The sequence below is a fragment of the Danio aesculapii genome, chromosome 9, assembly GCF_903798145.1.
Source record: "Danio aesculapii chromosome 9, fDanAes4.1, whole genome shotgun sequence".
In the NCBI taxonomy this organism is placed as follows: domain Eukaryota; kingdom Metazoa; phylum Chordata; class Actinopteri; order Cypriniformes; family Danionidae; genus Danio; species Danio aesculapii.
In genome coordinates this window covers 26163149-26183868 of record NC_079443.1, presented here as the reverse complement: position 1 = coordinate 26183868, position 20720 = coordinate 26163149, and the positions used below count along the sequence as shown (strand labels likewise).

The 20720-nt window shown below is 36.4% G+C and overlaps 1 protein-coding gene across 1 annotated transcript in view; it reads left to right on the top strand.

Annotated features, from left to right (window-relative positions):
- Positions 1-20720, top strand: part of dnah7 (dynein, axonemal, heavy chain 7) — a 134453-nt gene that overhangs the window by 99995 nt on the left and 13738 nt on the right. Inside the window, exons 47-60 of the mRNA XM_056465310.1 lie at positions 2397-2560; positions 5037-5191; positions 5832-6022; positions 7279-7412; positions 7653-7988; positions 12199-12325; positions 12885-13079; positions 13199-13291; positions 13587-13763; positions 14879-15040; positions 15867-16067; positions 16198-16359; positions 17179-17364; positions 20534-20671. Coding sequence (XP_056321285.1) covers positions 2397-2560; positions 5037-5191; positions 5832-6022; positions 7279-7412; positions 7653-7988; positions 12199-12325; positions 12885-13079; positions 13199-13291; positions 13587-13763; positions 14879-15040; positions 15867-16067; positions 16198-16359; positions 17179-17364; positions 20534-20671 — 2421 coding nt within the window. The remainder of the gene's footprint in view (positions 1-2396; positions 2561-5036; positions 5192-5831; positions 6023-7278; positions 7413-7652; positions 7989-12198; positions 12326-12884; positions 13080-13198; positions 13292-13586; positions 13764-14878; positions 15041-15866; positions 16068-16197; positions 16360-17178; positions 17365-20533; positions 20672-20720) is intronic.

The following is a 20720-nucleotide window of genomic DNA, read 5'->3' as shown; positions in this document are numbered from 1 at the left end:
AGACTTAACTATACAGATAAGACAGGCTATCCAAGTACTTTTACATGAGACTGAACAATGTTGTGCAGGATATTGTGCAAGAAAGGTATTAAAGGTGAATATAGTGCAAAAGTGGATTTCAGAGGGGGGTAAATTGACTGGAGTTGAGGGCTCTAACAGCCTGTGGGAAGAAGCTATTGAGTAGTCTGGCCGAGCAGGCTTTAATACTTTGAAACCTTCTTCCTGATGGCAGCAGCTGGAAGAGACTGTGGAAGGCATGAGTAGAGTCTTTCACAATACTTCTAGCTTTGCTGGTGCACTGTGAGAGGAAAATGTCCTGAATGGAGGATAGAGGGGCACTGATGATCTTTTCCGCTGTGTTCACTGTGCGCTGGAGGGTCTTGCTGCATCACCAGACAGTGATGCAGCTGGTCAGCACGCTCTCAATGGTTTCCCTGTAGAATGTGGTGAGGATGGGTGGAGGGAGACTAGCCCTTTTCAGCCGGCGGAGAAAGTGTAGGCTTTGTGCCTTCATGGAGAGGGACGTGGTGTTTGTAGTCCAGGTAAAATCCTCTGTGATGTGCACCCCCAGGAATGTAGTGCTGCTGACTCTCTCGAATGTCGAGCTGTCGATGGTCAGTGGAGGGTTCAAGTTTTTCCGAAGTCCAACACAACCTCCTTTGACTTCTCTACATTGAGGGAGAGGTTGTTAGTGGCACACCATTCGGCCAGCTGTGCTACTTCCCCTCTGTAGTGCGTTTCATCGTTGTTGCTGATAAGACCTACCACTGTTGTGTCATCGGCGAACTTGATGATGCGGCTTAAGCTAAACTTAGCAGTGCAGTCGTGGGTCAGCAGCGTGAGGAGCAGTGGGCTGAGCACACAGTCTTGTGGTGCCCCTGTGCTCAGTGTGGTAGTGCTCGAGATGTTGTCGACACGGACTAACCGGGGTCTTCCAGTTAAAGTTCTAAGTCCAGGATCCAATTGCAGAGGGAGGCGTTAAGGCCTAGCAGGTTGAGTTTGTTAATGAGCTGTTGTGGAATTATTGTGTTGAATGCTGAGCTGAAGTTGATGAGCAGCATTCTAACAAAAGATTTTTATTTTCTAATTGAGTAAGAGCCAGGTGGAAGGTGGAGGAAACTGTGTCGTCTGTGGAGCACTTTGGATGGTATGCAGACTGAAGCGGGTCAAGTGTATTTGGCAGTATAGTCTTATATTGTGCATGAATAACCTCTCAAAGCACTTCATCATGATTGGAGTCAGTGCTATGGGACAGTAGTCACTTAAACAGGACACAGATAATTTCTTTGACACTGGTATGATTGTAGTGGACTTCAGACACGTGGTGACAACTGCCTATCTCAGCGAAGTGTTGAAGATATCTGTTAACGTTGGTTTTTTTGCCACATTGACCAGCATGTCAGTGTTGCTTTGGTTGAAATTCTGTAAGTTGTGCTTCAGTTGTCACTAAATAGTAAAACAATAAACAATAGCCATTGTTTTTCTTTATAATTGTGACAAATTCATGTAGCCACACCTTTATGGGTATTCTTCATTTGTAAGTTCTTTTTAGGTTAAAGAAATCTGATCATTTAAGAAAATGACCAAGCCAAAACTGCCATCACTATGAGTATGATATGTTATTTTTTCAAATACAGCATGTAGCTAAATCTAGCAAAATCCTGGTATTATTTTACAGCGTAGGAGTGAGTCTATTGAACAATAAGATACATCTGGGACAGGGTTCATCTGGCAGAAGCATATTTGACTCTGACACATAACCTTGAGTCCTGTTTGAGTTTGACTGTAATGCGAGTAAAACTCATATTCGTATGCAGTGCAGTTTATGTGTCTCAGGTGGAGTGATATTAAGGTGTTTTGATATCCTTTCTATAGGCATTATTTGTGCACATTTGCCCCCGTCAGCTGGTTACTCTTAACAACAGAGCAGGGTCCATAAAAAATGAATGAACTCAGTGAAAACACTTTTGTACAATATACCAGGGATTGCTGTGTTGAGTTTGAAACAGCACTCAGGGAACAGAGAGTAGTTTAACTTTAATATTTCCCTTCTGTGAAAGCAATATCTTTTCTCCCAACAGAGATTCTTTTTATATAAGCTTTTGTGCAGGTGCATGACACACAGCGTATTACCTTTGTGTGCTGTAAGTCGTTATTAGATTGAAACAGAAAACTGAGATATCGAAACGATAACAGTGCTGTCCCCAATATCATTACAAGGTTGGAACTAATAGATAAAGTTAAAACTATGGATCTGTGTTTTCAAATAGCATTAAAAGTTCTTAGATGTAGACTTATCAATAGACTCAGTGATCAGTGGATGTTTCTGGATCAAACTGTCTAAAGCATCTGATCGTGTTGTCTTTCTTGTGTGTCTCTGTTTCTGATTTCTACAGCGAGCTACAGAGGAGTGGATTGACATGTGTAAGACAAGAGGAATTCCTTGCTCCAAGAACATGTCACTGATGAACTCTCTGGGTGAGCCGGTGAAAATCCGCAGCTGGACCATTGCTGGACTCCCTTCAGACAGCTTCTCTATTGACAACGCAATCATTATCTCGTGAGAGTTTTTTCTGCTTATATCATTACTTTGTGTTTGACTATTTTAGTGTGCCATTTGTATTAACATATTTTCCACAACATAAGTTGCATTTTTTAAATTATCTGAAACATACTGTGCCTTATATTTCAAAAGACTTGTATAATGCAATGGGGTTTTCAGCCAATAGTAAACTTCCGTTTATATATATATATATATATATATATATATATATATATATATATATAGTTGAAGTCAGAATTATTAGCCAAATATTATCAGACATTTTTTTTTCTTATTCAAATATTTCCCAACTTACTGTATGTTTAACAGAGCAAGGAAATTTTCACAGTGTGTCTGATTATAGTTTTTTCTTTTGGAGAATGTCTTATTTCGTCTAGAATAAAAGCAGTTTTTAATTTTTTAAAATCCATTTTAAAGTAAAATAATTTGCCCCTTTTTTTTTGCCCATTTTTTTTGATAGTCTACAGAACAAACCATCATTATACAATAACTCGCCTAATTGCCCTAACCTGCTTAGTTAACCTAATTAACCTAGAGATGAGTTATCAAAACTATTATGTTTAGGACTGTGCTGAAAAAAAATTTCTCTCGGTTTTATATATATATATATATATATATATATATATATATATATATATATATATATATATATATACAGTTGAGAAAGTCGGAATTATTAGCCGCCCTGAATTATTAGCCCCTGTTTATTTTTCCCCCAATTTCTGTTTGACAGAGGGATTTTTTCAACACATTTCTAAATATAATAGTTTAATAACTAATCTCTAATAATTTATTTTATCTTTGCCATGATGACAGTGAATAATATTTGACTAGAAGGATTTAAAAAAATTAAAAACTGCTTTTATTGTAGCCGAAATAAAACAAATAAGACTTTCTCCAGAAGAAAAAAATATTATCAGACATACTGTGAAAATTTCCTTGCTCTGTTCAACTTAATTTGGGAAATATTAAAAAAATAAATAAAGGGGGGCTATATATATATATATATATATATATATATATATATATATATATATATATATATATATATATATATATATATATATATATATATATATATATATAGTGCTTCGTGTCCTGTCTGAGACCCACTTTATATCATATATCTATCAGGTTGTGAAGATCACTGATTTTTAAAGAAATCAGATCTTAAATGTGGCATATTTATAATGGAAAGACAGTTCATCGGAAGTGCTGATGCTGGCTGGCTGAAATTAAAAGTCCAGGTGCACATACCCCATTAACATCAGGAGAGCAAATCAAGAGGAGAGACTTGTGCCAAATGAGAGACACATAAATATTTGTATACTGCAATTACCACACACCACTATTTCCAGTTTTGCTTAAAATATTGGTTTAGGCTTAATGTTTAGGCATAAACAATCATTTGAAGGGTATTTTATTAATTGTATTATAAACAATGATATTAGCTTTCGACTGACATTTTAGAACTATAGCATACTGACCATTGAGAACGTAAACGTTTATATGACTATCATCGAATAGGAATACATTTCATTCTTACACAATAACAAGGCTCTGAATTTAGTAGTCACTATGACTCATGATTCGTCATATTCACGAATCATAAAGTGGGAGGTTAACATTTTCTGATAGCAGCATTATTGCCTCTTGCTGCTTGTTTTCTGGAAAATACATAGAGTATAATATTATACTAATCCTTCAATGTAGAAGTAAGCTATTTTCTGACTTCGAATACATTAGCCATTAACAGATAAATATTGTATACAAATAAATAGAAGTACAGAATGGTTAATTGTTCAATATAATGACACATACAGTACAAGATTGCAAAATACAGTAATGCCGCAAAACTGACTAAAGAGAATGAAACCAGAAGCCTCAGACATTCGGGTTTGCAGATGGCTGTGACTGCGCTTATATTAAAAATGTGGATGAAGTAGGCTTTAAATTGTAATTCCCTTTAAGACGTTTAAGGTTTAAGCAACCATAAAGTCCCAAAAACACAATCATTTTCTGAGATTTTTTTTCCAAGTGCAGCAACAAGCTTCTCACTATTCTCACCAGTCAGTCTCTGCAAACGCTTAATCTATTTCACACTTCACACTGGATTGCTCTTTTTTAATTAAAGCTAAAAGATAGCACATACTACATGTGCAGGAGATATATATATTTTGCACTTTGCATACTAATATCAAGTTTGGACAAAAGAAAAGGTTGTTTTTTTGCGTTCTATTTTGTAATCAATAATAAACAAACATATTGCTGTAACAGATCAATAGAGGACATTAGTATGATAAGTAGCAGTGACCTTTGAGGAATAATGTGTTTGTTGTTGGTGAAACATATTATAATGTTCTTAAATCCAAGACCTAGAAGTTATTAGACATTTTGGAGAAGATGCAGATGATGTGTCATGTCCAGGAAGGACTGGTTTGTGGAGGTTTCTTGAGATGTTTGTTCTCTGCAGAAATGCGAGGAGGTGGCCCTTGATGATTGACCCTCAGGGCCAGGCCAACAAGTGGCTGAAGAACATGGAGAAATCCAACAGTCTCCACGTGATCAAGCTCAGTGATTCCGACTTTGTGCGCACACTAGAAAACTGTATACAATTTGGCACTCCAGGTTAGAAATATTGACAGCTTTTTTTAAACATGTCATATTATTATATGAAATCAAGCAGTTTTTAAAGATGTAATTAAAGATGCAGTTTTAAAAATGTAAAATTAACAAAGGATTAAAAAAAAAAAAGTGCAATACCAATATATCTCCCCAGGGGTGCCCCTCCACCATACAAAAAGCACAGACACTTCACATTTTGATCCAAACCAGTGAATGTTACCTGTTGATAAATGCACACGTACTCTCTTTTCTCCCAAGAACAGAATAGTTTCCTCTGTATATAACATATGCAGCCGGAAAGAACTATTACAATAGAATTTTGCACTCTTGAATGCAAGGCCCAGGGGTGGACCCTTACCGCAACATGAAATATGCAGATGAGCAAGAAATCTGGCCTTAGGCGTTGGTGCTTCTTTTGTGTATTGTTGTTTTGTTACCTTTCTCCTCTAGAAGTTGCACTACGTTTATTAAATTATTTGTGTTGTGATTGTTTATTTCCATATTATTTGCACTCATTTAGTTTTCTACTTCCTGCCTATTTATCTTGTGAATAAATATTTAGTTATTATTATTATTAGTAGTAGTAGTAGATATTCAGTAATTTTTGATGTAACTCCAATCATCCATCTATAATGTTTTCTAGTGTTGCTGGAGAATGTTGGGGAAGAATTGGACCCCATACTTGAACCCCTGCTACTGAAACAAACTTTTAAACAGGGTGGCAGTGTCTGCATCCGGCTGGGTGACTCCACTATTGAATATGCACCAGATTTCCGCTTTTATATAACAACTAAGCTACGAAATCCACATTATCTTCCTGAGGTCTCCGTCAAGGTGAGCCTGCTTTATATATGAAGTCATGTACTTAAGCACTGTATGTACATGTATTTTCTGCTTTTAAACAAAGTCATATAGACCTTGTCATGTAAATAAAATCATAAAAACATGTTGTTAGTCATATTAAACATGCAATTAACAAGTACAAAGCACTTGTCTCTGCTTGCTAGATGAAAGGACACAGATTACAAAAGTTTATTACCAAGTCAACATTTTTTTTTTTTTTCAAATCAAAGATATACCTGTTGGAAAGAGCTGTTTTCTGATTTCATAAATTGTACTTACAATTTATTGTGATGGCAAAGCTGAATTTTTAAATTTTAAATTCTCTGTAGTGTATGTGTGTAAATGGGAGTGTATGGGTATTTCCCAGTGATGGGTTGGGGCTGGAAGGGCATCCGCTGCGTAAAACATATGTTAGATAAGTTGGCGGTTCATTCCGCTCTGACGACCCCAAAATAATAAAGGGACTAAGCCGAAAAGAAAATATATAAATGAATGAATGAATGAATATATATATCATAATTTGGGGGGAGGGGGTCTTTGATTCATAGAAAGCTCTAATTAGCATAACTTATTTGAAATAGAAATGAACTATTAGGTGGTTATTATATGGTTATATTGGTAAATATTGTGGTATTCTTTATATATATTCATTCATTCATTTAACTTCGCCTTAGTCCCTTATTTATCAGTGGTCGCCACAGCGGAATGAACTGCCAACTATTCCGGCATATGTTTTACGCAATTGGTTTGGTCAGTTGCTGTGAATGGTCTATATGCTGAACAAAATTTTTTTTCGTTTTTACTTGTTAAATAATGATTAAAATAATGCTTAAAATACCTGGACTCTAAATATACCTCCTTTATAACAAACTAACACATGAATTTCCTTTTATCCTGTTCACAATAGAATAAAACAAACAATGCTGTTGAGGTAGATTAGAATAACCATTCTTCATCCAAAACCGTGTTCCACTGCAGACTCACTCATATCACAGCCATTAATACCAAAAAATATTAGGTCTGATATTAGCAAGCAGTCTTGTAGGATATAATTTAAATAAAAAAATATTTCTGTAGTTGCTTCCATAAACCCTGTCATATCCGTAAAGTAAATCTGTGAGCTTGGAAAAAAAGGTCTTCTGGGGCTCTTGTAAATCGTAAGCACAAGGGTCTGGTCTGATTAAAAGTGTTATTGCAGGAAAAGCAGCCGCCAGCACTGCCAGTGTTATTTCTCCTGTTCTGTTCAGGTGACCCTGCTGAACTTCATGATCACCCCAGAGGGGATGCAGGACCAGCTGCTGGGCATCGTGGTGGCTAGAGAGAGACCCGACCTTGAGGAGGAGAAGCAAGCCCTCATCGTACAGGGAGCTGAGAACAAGAGGTACCACCCAGAAACACAATTAACCTGACACTTGAGTCCTGTGGGTACCTCACTTTAAATAGTGTCTCTTAAAGCAAAACAAGTAGAATCTCTGGGAAAATAATTATCTCCTTATGACGTGAGAGCAAAGAGCAGGATGACCACAGTGCAGTTCTGTAATAATAATATTAATAATAAAATGGTAGCGTATTATACATTAGTATGTGCTTAACCATGTGCTTCTCTCTCATTTCCTTGTAGACAGCTGCAGGAAATAGAGGATAAAATCCTAGAAGTCCTCTCTGCCTCAGAGGGCAATATTTTAGAAGATGAGACGGCTGTTCAGATCCTCTCTTCTTCTAAAGTTCTGGCCAATGAGATCTCTGAGAAACAAGCAATTGCTGAGGTTACTGAGCTGAAGATTGACCAGACACGCTTGGGCTACACTCCCATCGCCATCCACTCTGCTATTTTGTTTTTCTCCATTGCTGACTTGGCCAACATTGAGCCCATGTATCAGTACTCTCTAACCTGGTTCATCAATCTCTTCATCATGTCCATTGACAATTCTCAAAAAAGTGACCTTCTCGAAGAAAGGTATGCTGTCAAGATTTTATTTTTATATGTTGTCATTTTAATCTGGTTCATCATGGTTATTGCAGGTAGTTTAGTGTTGTGGTGCACTCTTAAAAATGCTACAGTCCACTTTCAGAAAAAATGGTACAATGTTGTACCAAAGAAGGAACAAACCCTTGTCATTGGGGCAGTATATTTTTATGGAACAAAATTGTACCTTAAGACAAAGAAACAAATTTGTACCATTGCAGTTTGTACCTTTAAGAACATGATTTGGTTTCTAAAACCTGCAGATTCAATATTGTACCTTCATCAAAGGTACAAATCTGATCCATAAAGGTACCAGGTGTCAAATGTGTTCCTTCAAGAACTATTTAAAGGCATTTTGATATAACCAAAATGTGTCCATTTAATTTTCAGTAAATATAAAGCATCAAATACATTTTAAACATTGTTTTTTTAAGTTTATTTTTGTGTTAATGCAACTTTTCCATTTACAATAAAAAATAAAAAATACTTTAACATAAATCAAAAGATCTATTTTTGCTAAACAATTCATAATGAAAATGTGTTTATCAAAAAAAACCTATCAAATGATTATTAAAAATGCCTTAAATGTTTAGTTTACAATACCTGTAGTTTTGTTTTACCAGTTGTTTTGTATTATAGACCTTAATTATTTATGTTTATAAGTTTCTTTAAATATATGCCTTTAAATGACGATTTATGTTTTAATATGCAAATTATTCATAAAATCACTTTGCCTTTCCAGTAATATTTATTTTCACATATATTGTAATAAAGAAGGAGTTGTCCAACTTGTTCTGTACCTTTTTTATGAGAACAATTGTGTACCTTCATTTCAATTGTACCATAAAAGGTACAGAACAGTATCATAAGAGGTCTTTTCTGTATTATAAAAGGTACAACTTTTACAAAGATACAAAACTGTTCCTTATGGAACATTATTTGTACCACTGTACACCTTTTTTTCTGAGAGTGTTGGTTGTCGTAACCCAACATTGGTTCAAATATGTGCAAACTCAAGGTCAGATTATTTTTTTCAATTAACCCAATGGTTAGGTTTCTCCATATTTGATCCAAGGTTAGGTTACGACAACCTAGCAATTGCTAAACTGCCTTAATGTTTTTTTTAACAATTTACCCTCATGTCATTACAAACATTTGTATCTCACTGTGGAACACAAAACATGACTCTCAAATATTGAAAAAAACACAATGTTTGTATATGCTTCAGTGGCCAATGTATATTGTTGGCTTAGGTCAGGGGTTCCCAAACTTTTCAGCTCTCATCCACCAAAATAACAATGTCAGTAACTTGTGACCCCCACTATACTGTTAGGTGCTTATAAATATGCAAACCTTGCACACAACGGCGCACACACATAGGCCCCTATCTAATCTTGGTGTAATTTTTGAGACCTCCACTCGAAGACCACCCTTCATGTTCAGTTGTGGCCTGTATTTATTTTCAATGTTTTAATGTTAAGTTTAATCTGGTGCCATAAAATCAATCCACTGCGTCTGACATTTTTGCTGTGTCTTTAATATAATGTTATATCTCCAGGGGTCACAATGCAATGAAAAAAAAATGAAAAGTTGATGGCTTTTTATTTACATGTTGTTTTGTAATTTAAAAATTAAATACTATTTTTATCTTCTGTAGGTTATGGATGAAATATGTTAATTCTAATAGTTTAATAAAATTTATTTATTTTTTGGAAATCACCACACAACCCCTAATCCCCCATCCTCCCCCTCCCCCCTTAGCTACGTGACCCCTCGGGTCTGTTGGAATATTGCTCTAAAATTCCAAGCATGTTCAGTGCAAACTCAGGAGGCGGAGATCAGTGTCAAAAGCATTAGTAATTTATTAAGTACAAATTAATTATTTGATTAGGACCCTGGGTTGCACAAATATTTCCTATTAGTTATACAGTGCTTTCTATGAGGACACATGAGGCACTCTGCAAATGTCCCCCGGAACTAAATACCCATTTTATAATCACAGAAGAAGAAGGCTGGTTGTCTCCCTGTCAGCTTTTCTACACCGTCTGTAGTTCCCTTTTCTGCACAGAAGAACTGAACAATTAAATGCACACGCTTTGAGACCTCTGTAGGCCCCAATATGTTTTCATAAAGGGTAACTCATACAAGCATTCTACTCTCAGCAAGCATGTCTAAATTTCTGGTTACACAGGAAATCAGAAGCGAGAGGCACACACAATTTGTATTGTTTTTGCGGCATCTTTCTTGTCAAAGATAGCTCCTTCTGAAAAATGCTTCATTAGTATGCAAAACACATCTCACTCAAAGAAGAGTTAACATATCATTTGGCAGAGCATGCAAATAAAGAGTAAAGAATGACTGTAATGAAAATGATTTAACATATCTTTAGGCAAAGCATACACAACATATTTCTAATAAAGAATAAAGGATAACTGTAATGAGAAATGAAAAATAATGAATTAAATTTTCTTACAGTTCCAACCCCTACGCTGGAAACCACTGGCTTAGGTCATACAGAACTTTATTATATGGGGGAAAAAACATCTGCAACACTTTTTGAAATACCTTATTTGTGTTCAGAAAGGTTTTTATAAAGACATGAGGCTGAAGAAAAGATGACAGCATGTTCATTTGAAAGCGAGCTATCGCTTTTAAAGGCACCACAGGTTTCAAAGAGACTCTGCATGAGTTCTGTGATATTATAGACATGCAGCATAGGGAGGAATCTTAAACAAAGAATGTGAAGACATTTTTTCCCTGTATGACTATTTACCATCAGCACAGTCTTACTTGGGCAGTATGGTGTTCTGATGTGAGTTTGATAGCTGAGAGCTGTGGGAATACTATGACACTTCAGCCCAGGGCGGAATCCTCTGGTTAAAAGAACACAGTGGCAATTCTCTGGAGGAAAAAGTCTCAAAAAAGCATGTCTTTAAACTTAAAAGAGTGCTCTTAAAACTGTTTTTACTTGAAGTGACATGTACAAAAATGAAATACGACTGCTGTTCAGGATTCACTTGGGCAGTAGTTTTTATTTATTATTTTTACTCCAGGGATCCTTATTTTTTTAAACCATGCTAAACTGACCATTATTTTTTTTTTTGTGATTTACTGAATAAAAACAATGATTCCACTTTATATTAGGTGGCCTTAACTACTATGTACTTGCATCAAAAAGTAAATAAAATGTACATACTGTATTCATAATGCATTGCAAATCTCTTCTGGTGCTCTTGAGGTGGGATACGGGTAGGGTTAGGGATAGATTTGATAATGTGGGTAGGTTTAAGGGTTGGTTAAGGTGTAAGGGATGGCCAACAGTGTAACTACAAATGTAATTACAGAAATTATTTACAGATGTAATTACATGCAGGTATTTAATCATAAGTGCAATGTAAAAAATGCATTTACACAATAAGTAAGTTGTAATAAATTATTAATTTCAGTGTAAGTACATATTAGTTAAGGCCACCTAATATAAAATAGGACCCCAACAATAGTGAATTAATATTAGTAGCAGTGTAAAATCTGCTTAGATGGGACATGTTTACATTTACTCGTTTAGCAGACACATTTATTCAAAGCAACTTAGAAGTACTTAAAATCATCAGAGAGTTGCAGAGTATACAGTAAATGCTATGAGAAGTCTAAGTTATTATTTATTTATTATGTATTATTATTTATTTATTTTTAGACAAATCATGGCCTTAGACTTAAAATGGTTGATGATCATTATTGTAAAAGCTAAGGATACTGATGCAATTCACTGATGATTTAAAAATGACTGAAAAGGAAATGTTTATAGAAAACATTAAGCTGTCGTATAATACAATTTTAGGTGACACTTTATTTTGAGGGTCCATTTGAGTATTAGTAGACTGTCTGCTTAATATCTGTTAATACTGCTCCTTTAACAGACATTTAACTGACTATAAGAAACTTTGCAAGTACATGTCAACTTACACAAACCCTAACCCCAACCCCAACAGTCTACTAATAATCTAGAGAATTAGTTGGCATGTAGATGCAATGTAACTTAAATTCAACAAACAGATCATCAAAATAAAGTGTGACCCAAATTTAAAGGCTTATATATTACATTCTCAGTGTACAAACACGTTGGTTTCTTAACCATTTTCATAAGAAACTTTCAAAATGCTTCTCATTGAATGACTTCTACCAGAATTCTTTCTCTATTTAGACTCCAGATTCTGAAGGACCATTTCACATACTCACTTTACTGCAACGTGTGTCGCTCTTTGTTTGAGAAGGACAAACTCCTCTTCTCCTTCTGCCTCACTGTCAACCTGCTCAAACACAACAAGCTTGTGAGTAACTGCCTCCGTGCACTCGCACACAACTGTGATTTATCAAATCAATAAACCTGGGCAAGACAGTGCTTCATGTGATAAATAGCAGATAAAAGAATGAAGAGGTTACTCTCACATAAGACATTTTAAGGTTAACGACTTGAATGCATCAGTCTGACAATGTTCATATTGTCACTATTTCAAATGATCCTGCAATATTTATCCACATAAACACTAGTTTAACCAATTGAATGGAACTTTTAGTCATTTATGCATGTTCTCCATGTATAAGCTGTTACTCATGCTGCATCTGTCTATCATTCATTTAGTGTACTGTCAGCAGTTTTGTCAGCTCCTGAATCAAATGGTGTTTGGGCGATGCACCAGCACATATATTTTCATAGATTTGAGCTTTTCTAGTTGAGACTTCAGTAGAAACTGAAGTTGGATCTGTAATCAAGAACAGCTGCTAAAAAAAACAAAGCTCAATGAAAGTAATGTTCATTGTATACACAACTGAATGAAGGCTATGCATTCACAATTTTTTCTTAACACTCTCTGTTTGCATCTCTGTTAGGTGGATGAGAAGGAATGGCGATTTCTTTTGACAGGTGGTGTGGGTCTGGATAACCCTCATTCGAACCCGTGCACCTGGTTGCCCAAAACATCCTGGGATGAGATCTGTCGCCTGGATGAGATGGAGCGCTTTAAAGGCCTGCGCAAAGACCTGGCTCGACTCCGGGAGGGCTGGAAAGAGGTTTATGATAGCAAGGTGCCATTGAGATTAAGAACACAGTATTTCTTTCTGCTCAGCGGTGTGAAATGGACTGGGAAAGTATGAAAGGAACACCAGATTTTTCATTTTATGGTGTGTGTGTGTGTATTCTGCAGGATCCTCATCACACTGATTTCCCTTCTGAGTGGCAGGAGAAATTAGGACAGTTCCAAAGGATGCTGATTATAAGATGCTTAAGGCCGGACAAGGTACGGCTTCTTTGCATTGAATTCATAAATACACATGTGATTGGACTGGATTGTAATAAATGAAGACATTTAATGTTACAAAAGATTTGTATTTCAGATAAATAATTGTGTGAATTTTTTTATTCATTAAAGAAGCCTAATATCGAATAAGATTTATGACTAAAGTTCATTTAAATTGTAATAATATTTAGCAATTTACTGTATTGTAATCAAATAAATATAACCTTAGTGAGCCTTCTTTCTTGTCCAACCCCAAAGCATCATTTAATAAATGGATTGTGTCCACCCATGTCAGGTTGTTCCAATGGTTCAAGAGTTTGTGTCAGGCAACTTGGGACAGCAGTTTATTGAGGTGCCACCCTTTAATTTGGCCACCGCTTTTGCTGACAGTCATTGCTGCGCTTCCCTCATCTTTATCCTGTCTCCAGGATCAGACCCCATGGCAGCATTGCTCAAGTTTGGCGAGGAACAGGTACAGACGATTAAGGACTTTTTTTACTATTACATTGTATGCATTGTGTAAAGAAACTGTTTGTGAATGGAAAAAGCTGTGTAAAGTTAAAAAAATCAGTGTGGAACAGTTAAGTGTATTTTCTTCTAAAAGAATGGTTCAGAATGGAGCAGCAGAATGATTTCTCAGCAATTCCATTTTCAATGAATCTACAAAGATCCTTAACACCTTTTCATAATGCCATCTGTTGATCTTTATTTGCTGCACACGAGTTTGTTCCACTGACAAACATATAGTACTGAGGATTTTGTTTCCAACACATATTGTAAACATTAGACATATCACAACATACAATAGGTGCGTTCGACTTGAACCACAGCTGCAGTCGGCAATCAACGAGATTAGCCGAGTGCAGGCGGGGGTGAAGCTGCAAACGAGGCTGTCGGGTACAAGATACAGATGGCATAAGAAATTAATTGTTTGTTTGGAATTTTGTGAGACGGAAATTGTCCAATAATAAACGCGAAACGCACATGGCTGTTGTCATGCGGGGAATCCAGCCAATCGTGTAATATTGGTGTCGTCATAGCAGCTCATGCAGTCCCACTTCAGGTGCTGCACCGGCTGAATCAATCGACTGATCTTGGAGCGCTGTCGCGGTACTTTGATGCCACATGTGATAGTCATGTGGCATCTGCGCAGCATCAAGCCAGACATTTCTTACCAGCATGCACCGCTTTAAGACAGATTTCGATTGGTCTGCGCAGCGCTGCATGAAGTCGAACGCACCTTAAGTCATCTGACCAATCAGAACAAAGTATTTTTGCGTAAAGAAGAGGTTCAAAATCATTTTGGAGATTTGTTAATAAATTAGCTGAATTTAAGTTAATATTATCAGAAAATGAAAGTAGTTTTCTTTACTATGAATACAAATAAACTTATTATAGGTCAACTCCAACATTAGAAACCTTTAAAATAACATAATAGTGGTAGTTTTATTATTATTATTATTTATATTCTGTAGATTCTTAGGTCTTTTTTCGAATGCACATTGTTTTGGTTTGTGAGAGATGATGTTTTTTGAGATTTGAGATGCTGTTTTATTATTAAAACACTGTGTCTGGCTTGTTGTTCAGGGCTTCACAGGGAACAGACTGACCTCCCTGTCTCTGGGACAGGGTCAGGGCCCCATTGCCATGAGCATGATTGAGACTGGCGTGAAGGAAGGAACCTGGGTGGTTTTACAGAACTGCCACCTGGCCACTTCATGGATGTCCACCCTTGAACGTGTTTGTGAGGTAGAAAATTAAGATTTTTATTACCTAAATAAGCGAGAATGGTAGTTGTTCATAATGGTATTCTGACACCCACTAGCATGTGTTTCTTTGCATTATTTGTTTGTATATAACTCTTTTGCATTTTATTTTTGACATTCTCTTGACTATAAGTACCTTCGCAACGACATGTCAACTAGATTAGTAGAATATCAATGGACTGTTGAGCTAATGTTAGTGGGAAAAAAGTAGCAAAATCACTCAGCATGGTGATTGTTTGTTAGTGCACTGTTGCACTGTTGATTTCTGCACAGGTGGAAGAAATAATAACCCCACGAAATATTGACAAAATATTGGAAATATAATATATTTCGAAGCATTTTTACCTCAATCTGGCAACATACGTTACAACCATTTGCTCTGTTGATTTTTGCACAAGTAGCAGAAATAAGAACCCCACAAAATATTGGTGAAATGATTGAAATATAATAAATCTCTAAGCATTTTTACCTCAATCTGGCAACAAACCTTACTACCCAGTTGCACTGTTGATTTCTGCACAGGTAGAAGAAATAATAACTCCCAAAATATTGAGGAAATAATTGAAATATAATAAATGTTTATGTCGAGAAGTTTTTAGCCGATATTAAGCAGACAGTCAGCTAATTACCCAAATTATTACTGTTAACAAGTAATTGCGTTTAGTCAAAGGAATGTTTAGAAGGTCCATTAAAATTGAATGTTACAAAAAGTGCATGCTTTGTGTGTCCATTGTATGCATGCAAACTGAATAATATATAATGAAGGGCCCATTGGAAAAACTCTGAAGCCGCACTTTGACTTTTTGCAGGAGTTGAATGCAGATACCACTCATCCAGACTTCCGCTTGTGGCTGACCAGTTACCCGTCTCCCAACTTCCCTGTGGCTGTGCTGCAAAATGGTGTCAAAATGACCAATGAGGCTCCCAAGGGGCTGCGTTCCAACATCATCCGTTCTTTCTACATGGATCCCATATCTGACCCTGAGTTCTTTGACAGCAGCTCAAAGCCAGTAGGTTCTTCACAGAAGTCAAGTTTTTTAAAGTACTCTCAACATGATCCTTTGATTTTTGATGATCAAACTGACTATTAATTAAAAGAAAAATGTATATTGGAAAAATGACATCTGTGTGTATTTTCAGGCTGTCTTTAAGAAGCTGCTGTTTAGCTTGTGCTTCTTTCATGCGCTGACGCAAGAGAGAAGAAAATTCGGTCCTCTTGGCTGGAACATCCCCTATGAGTTCAACGAGACAGACCTGCGGATCTCTGTCCAGCAGTTACACATGTTCCTGGACCAATATGAGGTAACATCACACATGCACCTATTCTTTATATGCACACACAAACAAATTTGCTTTGACACACACACATACACACTTTGCACATCACCTTCCTTTTCATGCTTTCAGCACGCCCCTTAAACCACCCCTAAAAAAAAGAGTGCTCTTGACATTTTCCGAACTTCAGAGAAGCACTCCTCTTACCTCCCTTCCTCCTTTCAAAACAAGCAGACTGCACAAACTGATCAAGAGCTTCCATGAATGCTCTGACATTTCTCCAGAGCTACGGAGTGCCACCCACTGCATTAGCAAGGGAAATTTCAACAGGAAATGTCACAATCATGCTAGTCCTCTGTCCATCTTTTCATTTCTCCCTGAAGATCGTTATATCGAACCCACTAGCCTGACATGCACCTCCACTTAATAGAAAGAGTCTTTGTTGAGCGGCCATGCATTTAAGATAAAAAAGGTAGTTTTTTAGGTTGTGAACAATAGGGTCATCATCTGAGGTCTCTCAGAAAGTCACTTTTAGATGAACACTTTATACATGTATCTGCTGTATCCAACGGAATAATAGTGGCTTATAAGCTTATGAAGTCAAACCTTCCTTAATCTTTTGGGATAAAAGCTTCACCAAAAAGCGTATTTATTGAAAACAAGCTGCAGAAAGATTCATCATAAAGATGGATTTGTCATCTGCTCGCTTTTTGTGCCTTGGATAATTAAGGTTTTTAATTTAACTCATCATTCTCTTCTGATTTCTTCATCCCGTTCTTCATGCTCCTCTTACTAATTTTAATGTTATTTATATGGTGATTTCTCTGGTTGTGTGTGCCCTTGCAGGAGATCCCCTTTGATGCTCTTCGCTATATGACCGGGGAGTGTAACTACGGAGGTCGTGTCACAGACGACTGGGATCGAAGGACCCTGCGCACTATACTTTCCATCTTCTACACCTCTGAGATCATTAATGATGCTGATTACAAGTTTGACCCCAGTGGCTTGTATTACTCACCACCTGAAGGAGATGTAAGGCAACTGATGAACAACAAATTCAGTCTGTCATATACACTTCACTACTCATACACCATTTAAATTTTTCAAACAAAGTCTCTCATGGACATGAAAGGCTGAATACTGTAAAATCTGTGACACTGTTATTTAAAAAAACTTTTTCTAATACATTTTTTACATGTTAATAATATTCATATTATGGCAAAACTGGATATTAAGCAGCTTAGAATGACACGTCATTCATTATCCATTCAGATATCTAAAATGTTTATTTGATGCTTAAGAAACAGTACTCTGTAACATATAGTGAGTCCAAACCTCAATAATATTCTGCTGTAAATTGTATGGAACAAAAGCAATGCCAAAAGTATTGAAATAAAAAGCTTGTCGGATAGCACAAACTGAACAAATAATACATTAAGTTAACAACTACTTGCATTTTAATGACTTGAATTGCCAGGGTTTGTATTTTAGGGCCTGAAATTTACATAATTGTTTATTTAAGCAGTGAATAGTTCAACTAAAAATTATTTCAAACACATTTTTATACTTAAAAATTCAATAATTCATATTCAATTTTCAGATTTCACGTATAATATTCAAAAGGCAATTTTCAGTTCATTTTATTTCAGTTCAAAAATTCGCTTACATAAATTCAGTGCATCAAATTCGGATATTTAAATTTGACATATCTTCCAGGAACTGCAGGAAAAGCAATAGATTGCAGATTGACGATCTTCAGCTGCTTTTTCACCAGCAGGTGGAGATTGACCAATTTTTAAATAGCCCCTATTTTGCATTATAAATGGTCATATTTTAGTTTTGTGGTTCTCCGACAACAAGCTGATGTTCATGCAAGGTCAAAAAACACTTTCGTTGTCTCATAATATGCATTTATTTTTACCTAATTATCCCAACGACTCCTATATGATTTGTTCAACTATTCATTTGTTTCCAAACCCCTCCTTAGAGCGAAGCTAGTTTGCACTGATTGGCCCGATGACCCAGTCTGTTGTGATTGGTCGACTGGGTTCAGCGTGAGACAGAGAGAATTAGACACCACAGCTAGCCTATGAAGTAGCAGTGAGTATGGGTGAGCCTAATGCAGGAGTGCAATAAAGCAATGTAGTTAAACACTAGCATTACTCTACTCTTAACCCTGACCCCAAGTAATAATAACGACACATATTCGGTATTAATCCACACAGTGGCAAAAGTTGAATTATTTTGAAAACTGACTGTGCCGCGAGTGTGTAGGAACAGCTGACGGTGGCCATAGCAACAAACAGCAGAGGATCACGAGCACAAAAGGCATTTAAATCTGTAAAGATAGAAGCAGCGGCCGAATCTCCAACTCTCAGTGATCGTCATCTTCGCATCATGATTAGTCCCGTGATTCTCAGCGCTCCGCTAGTGTCTGAAGTCAACTACATATTTGGTGATGTACCGTATCGCCATCGATGCGTTTAAGCAAAATATCTGAACACAACTCGATTCATTTATTCGATCCTGAGTCGACTATTTTGTTAAAGAATCAATAGTTTTAAACACGGTGCATTTTCAGATTTAAACCTCAGCTGGATGTTTTCATTAACTTAGAGCTGTGTTACACACTGCCTGAAAGCTAATTTTCAAAAACCTATAAAAGGGGCTCTTTAAACCAGTAAATAGGCGAGAAAAAAGCTAATAACGACACAAAAGTAGCATTTAATATTAACATTGATGTCTTGGACATTATAAGTAATAAAATTATTCTAAATAAAATGATTAAATTATGTTTTGGACTTTTCCTGCAGTTCCCAGATGTAATGGATGCCGAACAGCCCAATTTGATCCTGAATTTATGGAAGCAAATTTAAAATGAAATAAAATGAACTGAAAATTGCCTTTTGAATATCATACGTAAAATCTGGAAATTGAATAAGAATTATTGAATTTTTAAGTATGAAAACATTCATTCATTCATTTTCTTTTTGGCTTAGTCCCTTTATTAATCAAGGGTCGCCACAGGGGAATGAACCGCCAACTTATCCAGCATATGTTTAATGCAGCGGGTGCCCTTCCAGCCGCAACCCAACACTGGGAAACACCCACACACACACATACACTGCGGCCAATTTAGCATATTCAATTCACCTGTACTGCATGTCTTTGGACTGTGAGGGAAACCAGAGCACCTAGAGGAAACCCACGCCAGCACAGGGAGAACATGCAAACTCCACAGTCCGCAGTTTTTCTTTACTTTGTGCTATTCAATAAGCTTTTTATTGCAATTCATTTGGCATTAATTTTGTTCCATAAAATTATAAGCAATTTTAATCAGGTAAATGACAAGTAAATAACAGAAATGAAAAGTTAAAAAAAACAATCTATAGACTTTACTGTGTCATACTGAGCAGATTGTTTTGGAATCAGTAGATGGACGGAACAAAGTTACGTTATCAATTCCTAAAGAACACATATCATAGACCAAGGCTTGTTCAGTTGTGGAGAGAGTTTATGTCAGACAGAATTTCCCATGCTCACATTAAAGCTAGCTTGATATTTCTTCATATTCAATTCAAAGAGATTCTCTACACAGATTCTGCTGGAAACCAAATTCTACCAAGGCTTCGCTGTCTTTCCTTCATCTTATTTCTATCAAAGGAAGACAATATGCACTTCTGCAGGCTGAGGTTTCTTATTCAAAATAAAGCCTTAAAGAAAGTAATTAAATGCGAAAACAACCATTCCTGTCTTTGTGCAAGCTCAGTCAAGGTGTTTGTGAGCTCAGTGGGTCAGCATCCCTCCCACATTATGCGCCTGTGCTTTAAAGGCCTACAGATATAATTGACTTTGGTAAACAAAACAAAACAAAAAAAAACATGCATCTTTTGAAAATTCATCGGTCCGCCTCCTTTTATGGAAGTTCTGAAAAGGGATTATGAGCTGTAAGTTCAATAACTAAACGCAGCGGGTTGCTGCCAGTGGTGATGCCTGATTTATTTGCGAGCACATGTATAATCTATGCCCAATTTTATTTGGCATTTTCTCTGGAAATGTTTTATTCATGAATGTCATTTGCATAACCATTATTATAAATGTCAGCAATCTCAAGGGTAGCCTGTTTTAAGTGCACGCCATTATTTAGCATTGCCATCCTGGATTTAGTGTTGCATTAAGAAGCTGATTGTTTCCTTTTCAGTACAACAGCTACATTGAGTACACCAAAATGCTTCCTCTAAATCCCTCACCTGAAATCTTTGGGATGAATGCCAATGCTGATATTACCAAGGACCAAGTGGAAACACAGCTGCTGTTTGATAGCATTCTTCTCACTCAGGTGAAGAAACACCTTTTGATTATTGGTGCAAACTAGATCATTCCTTAAA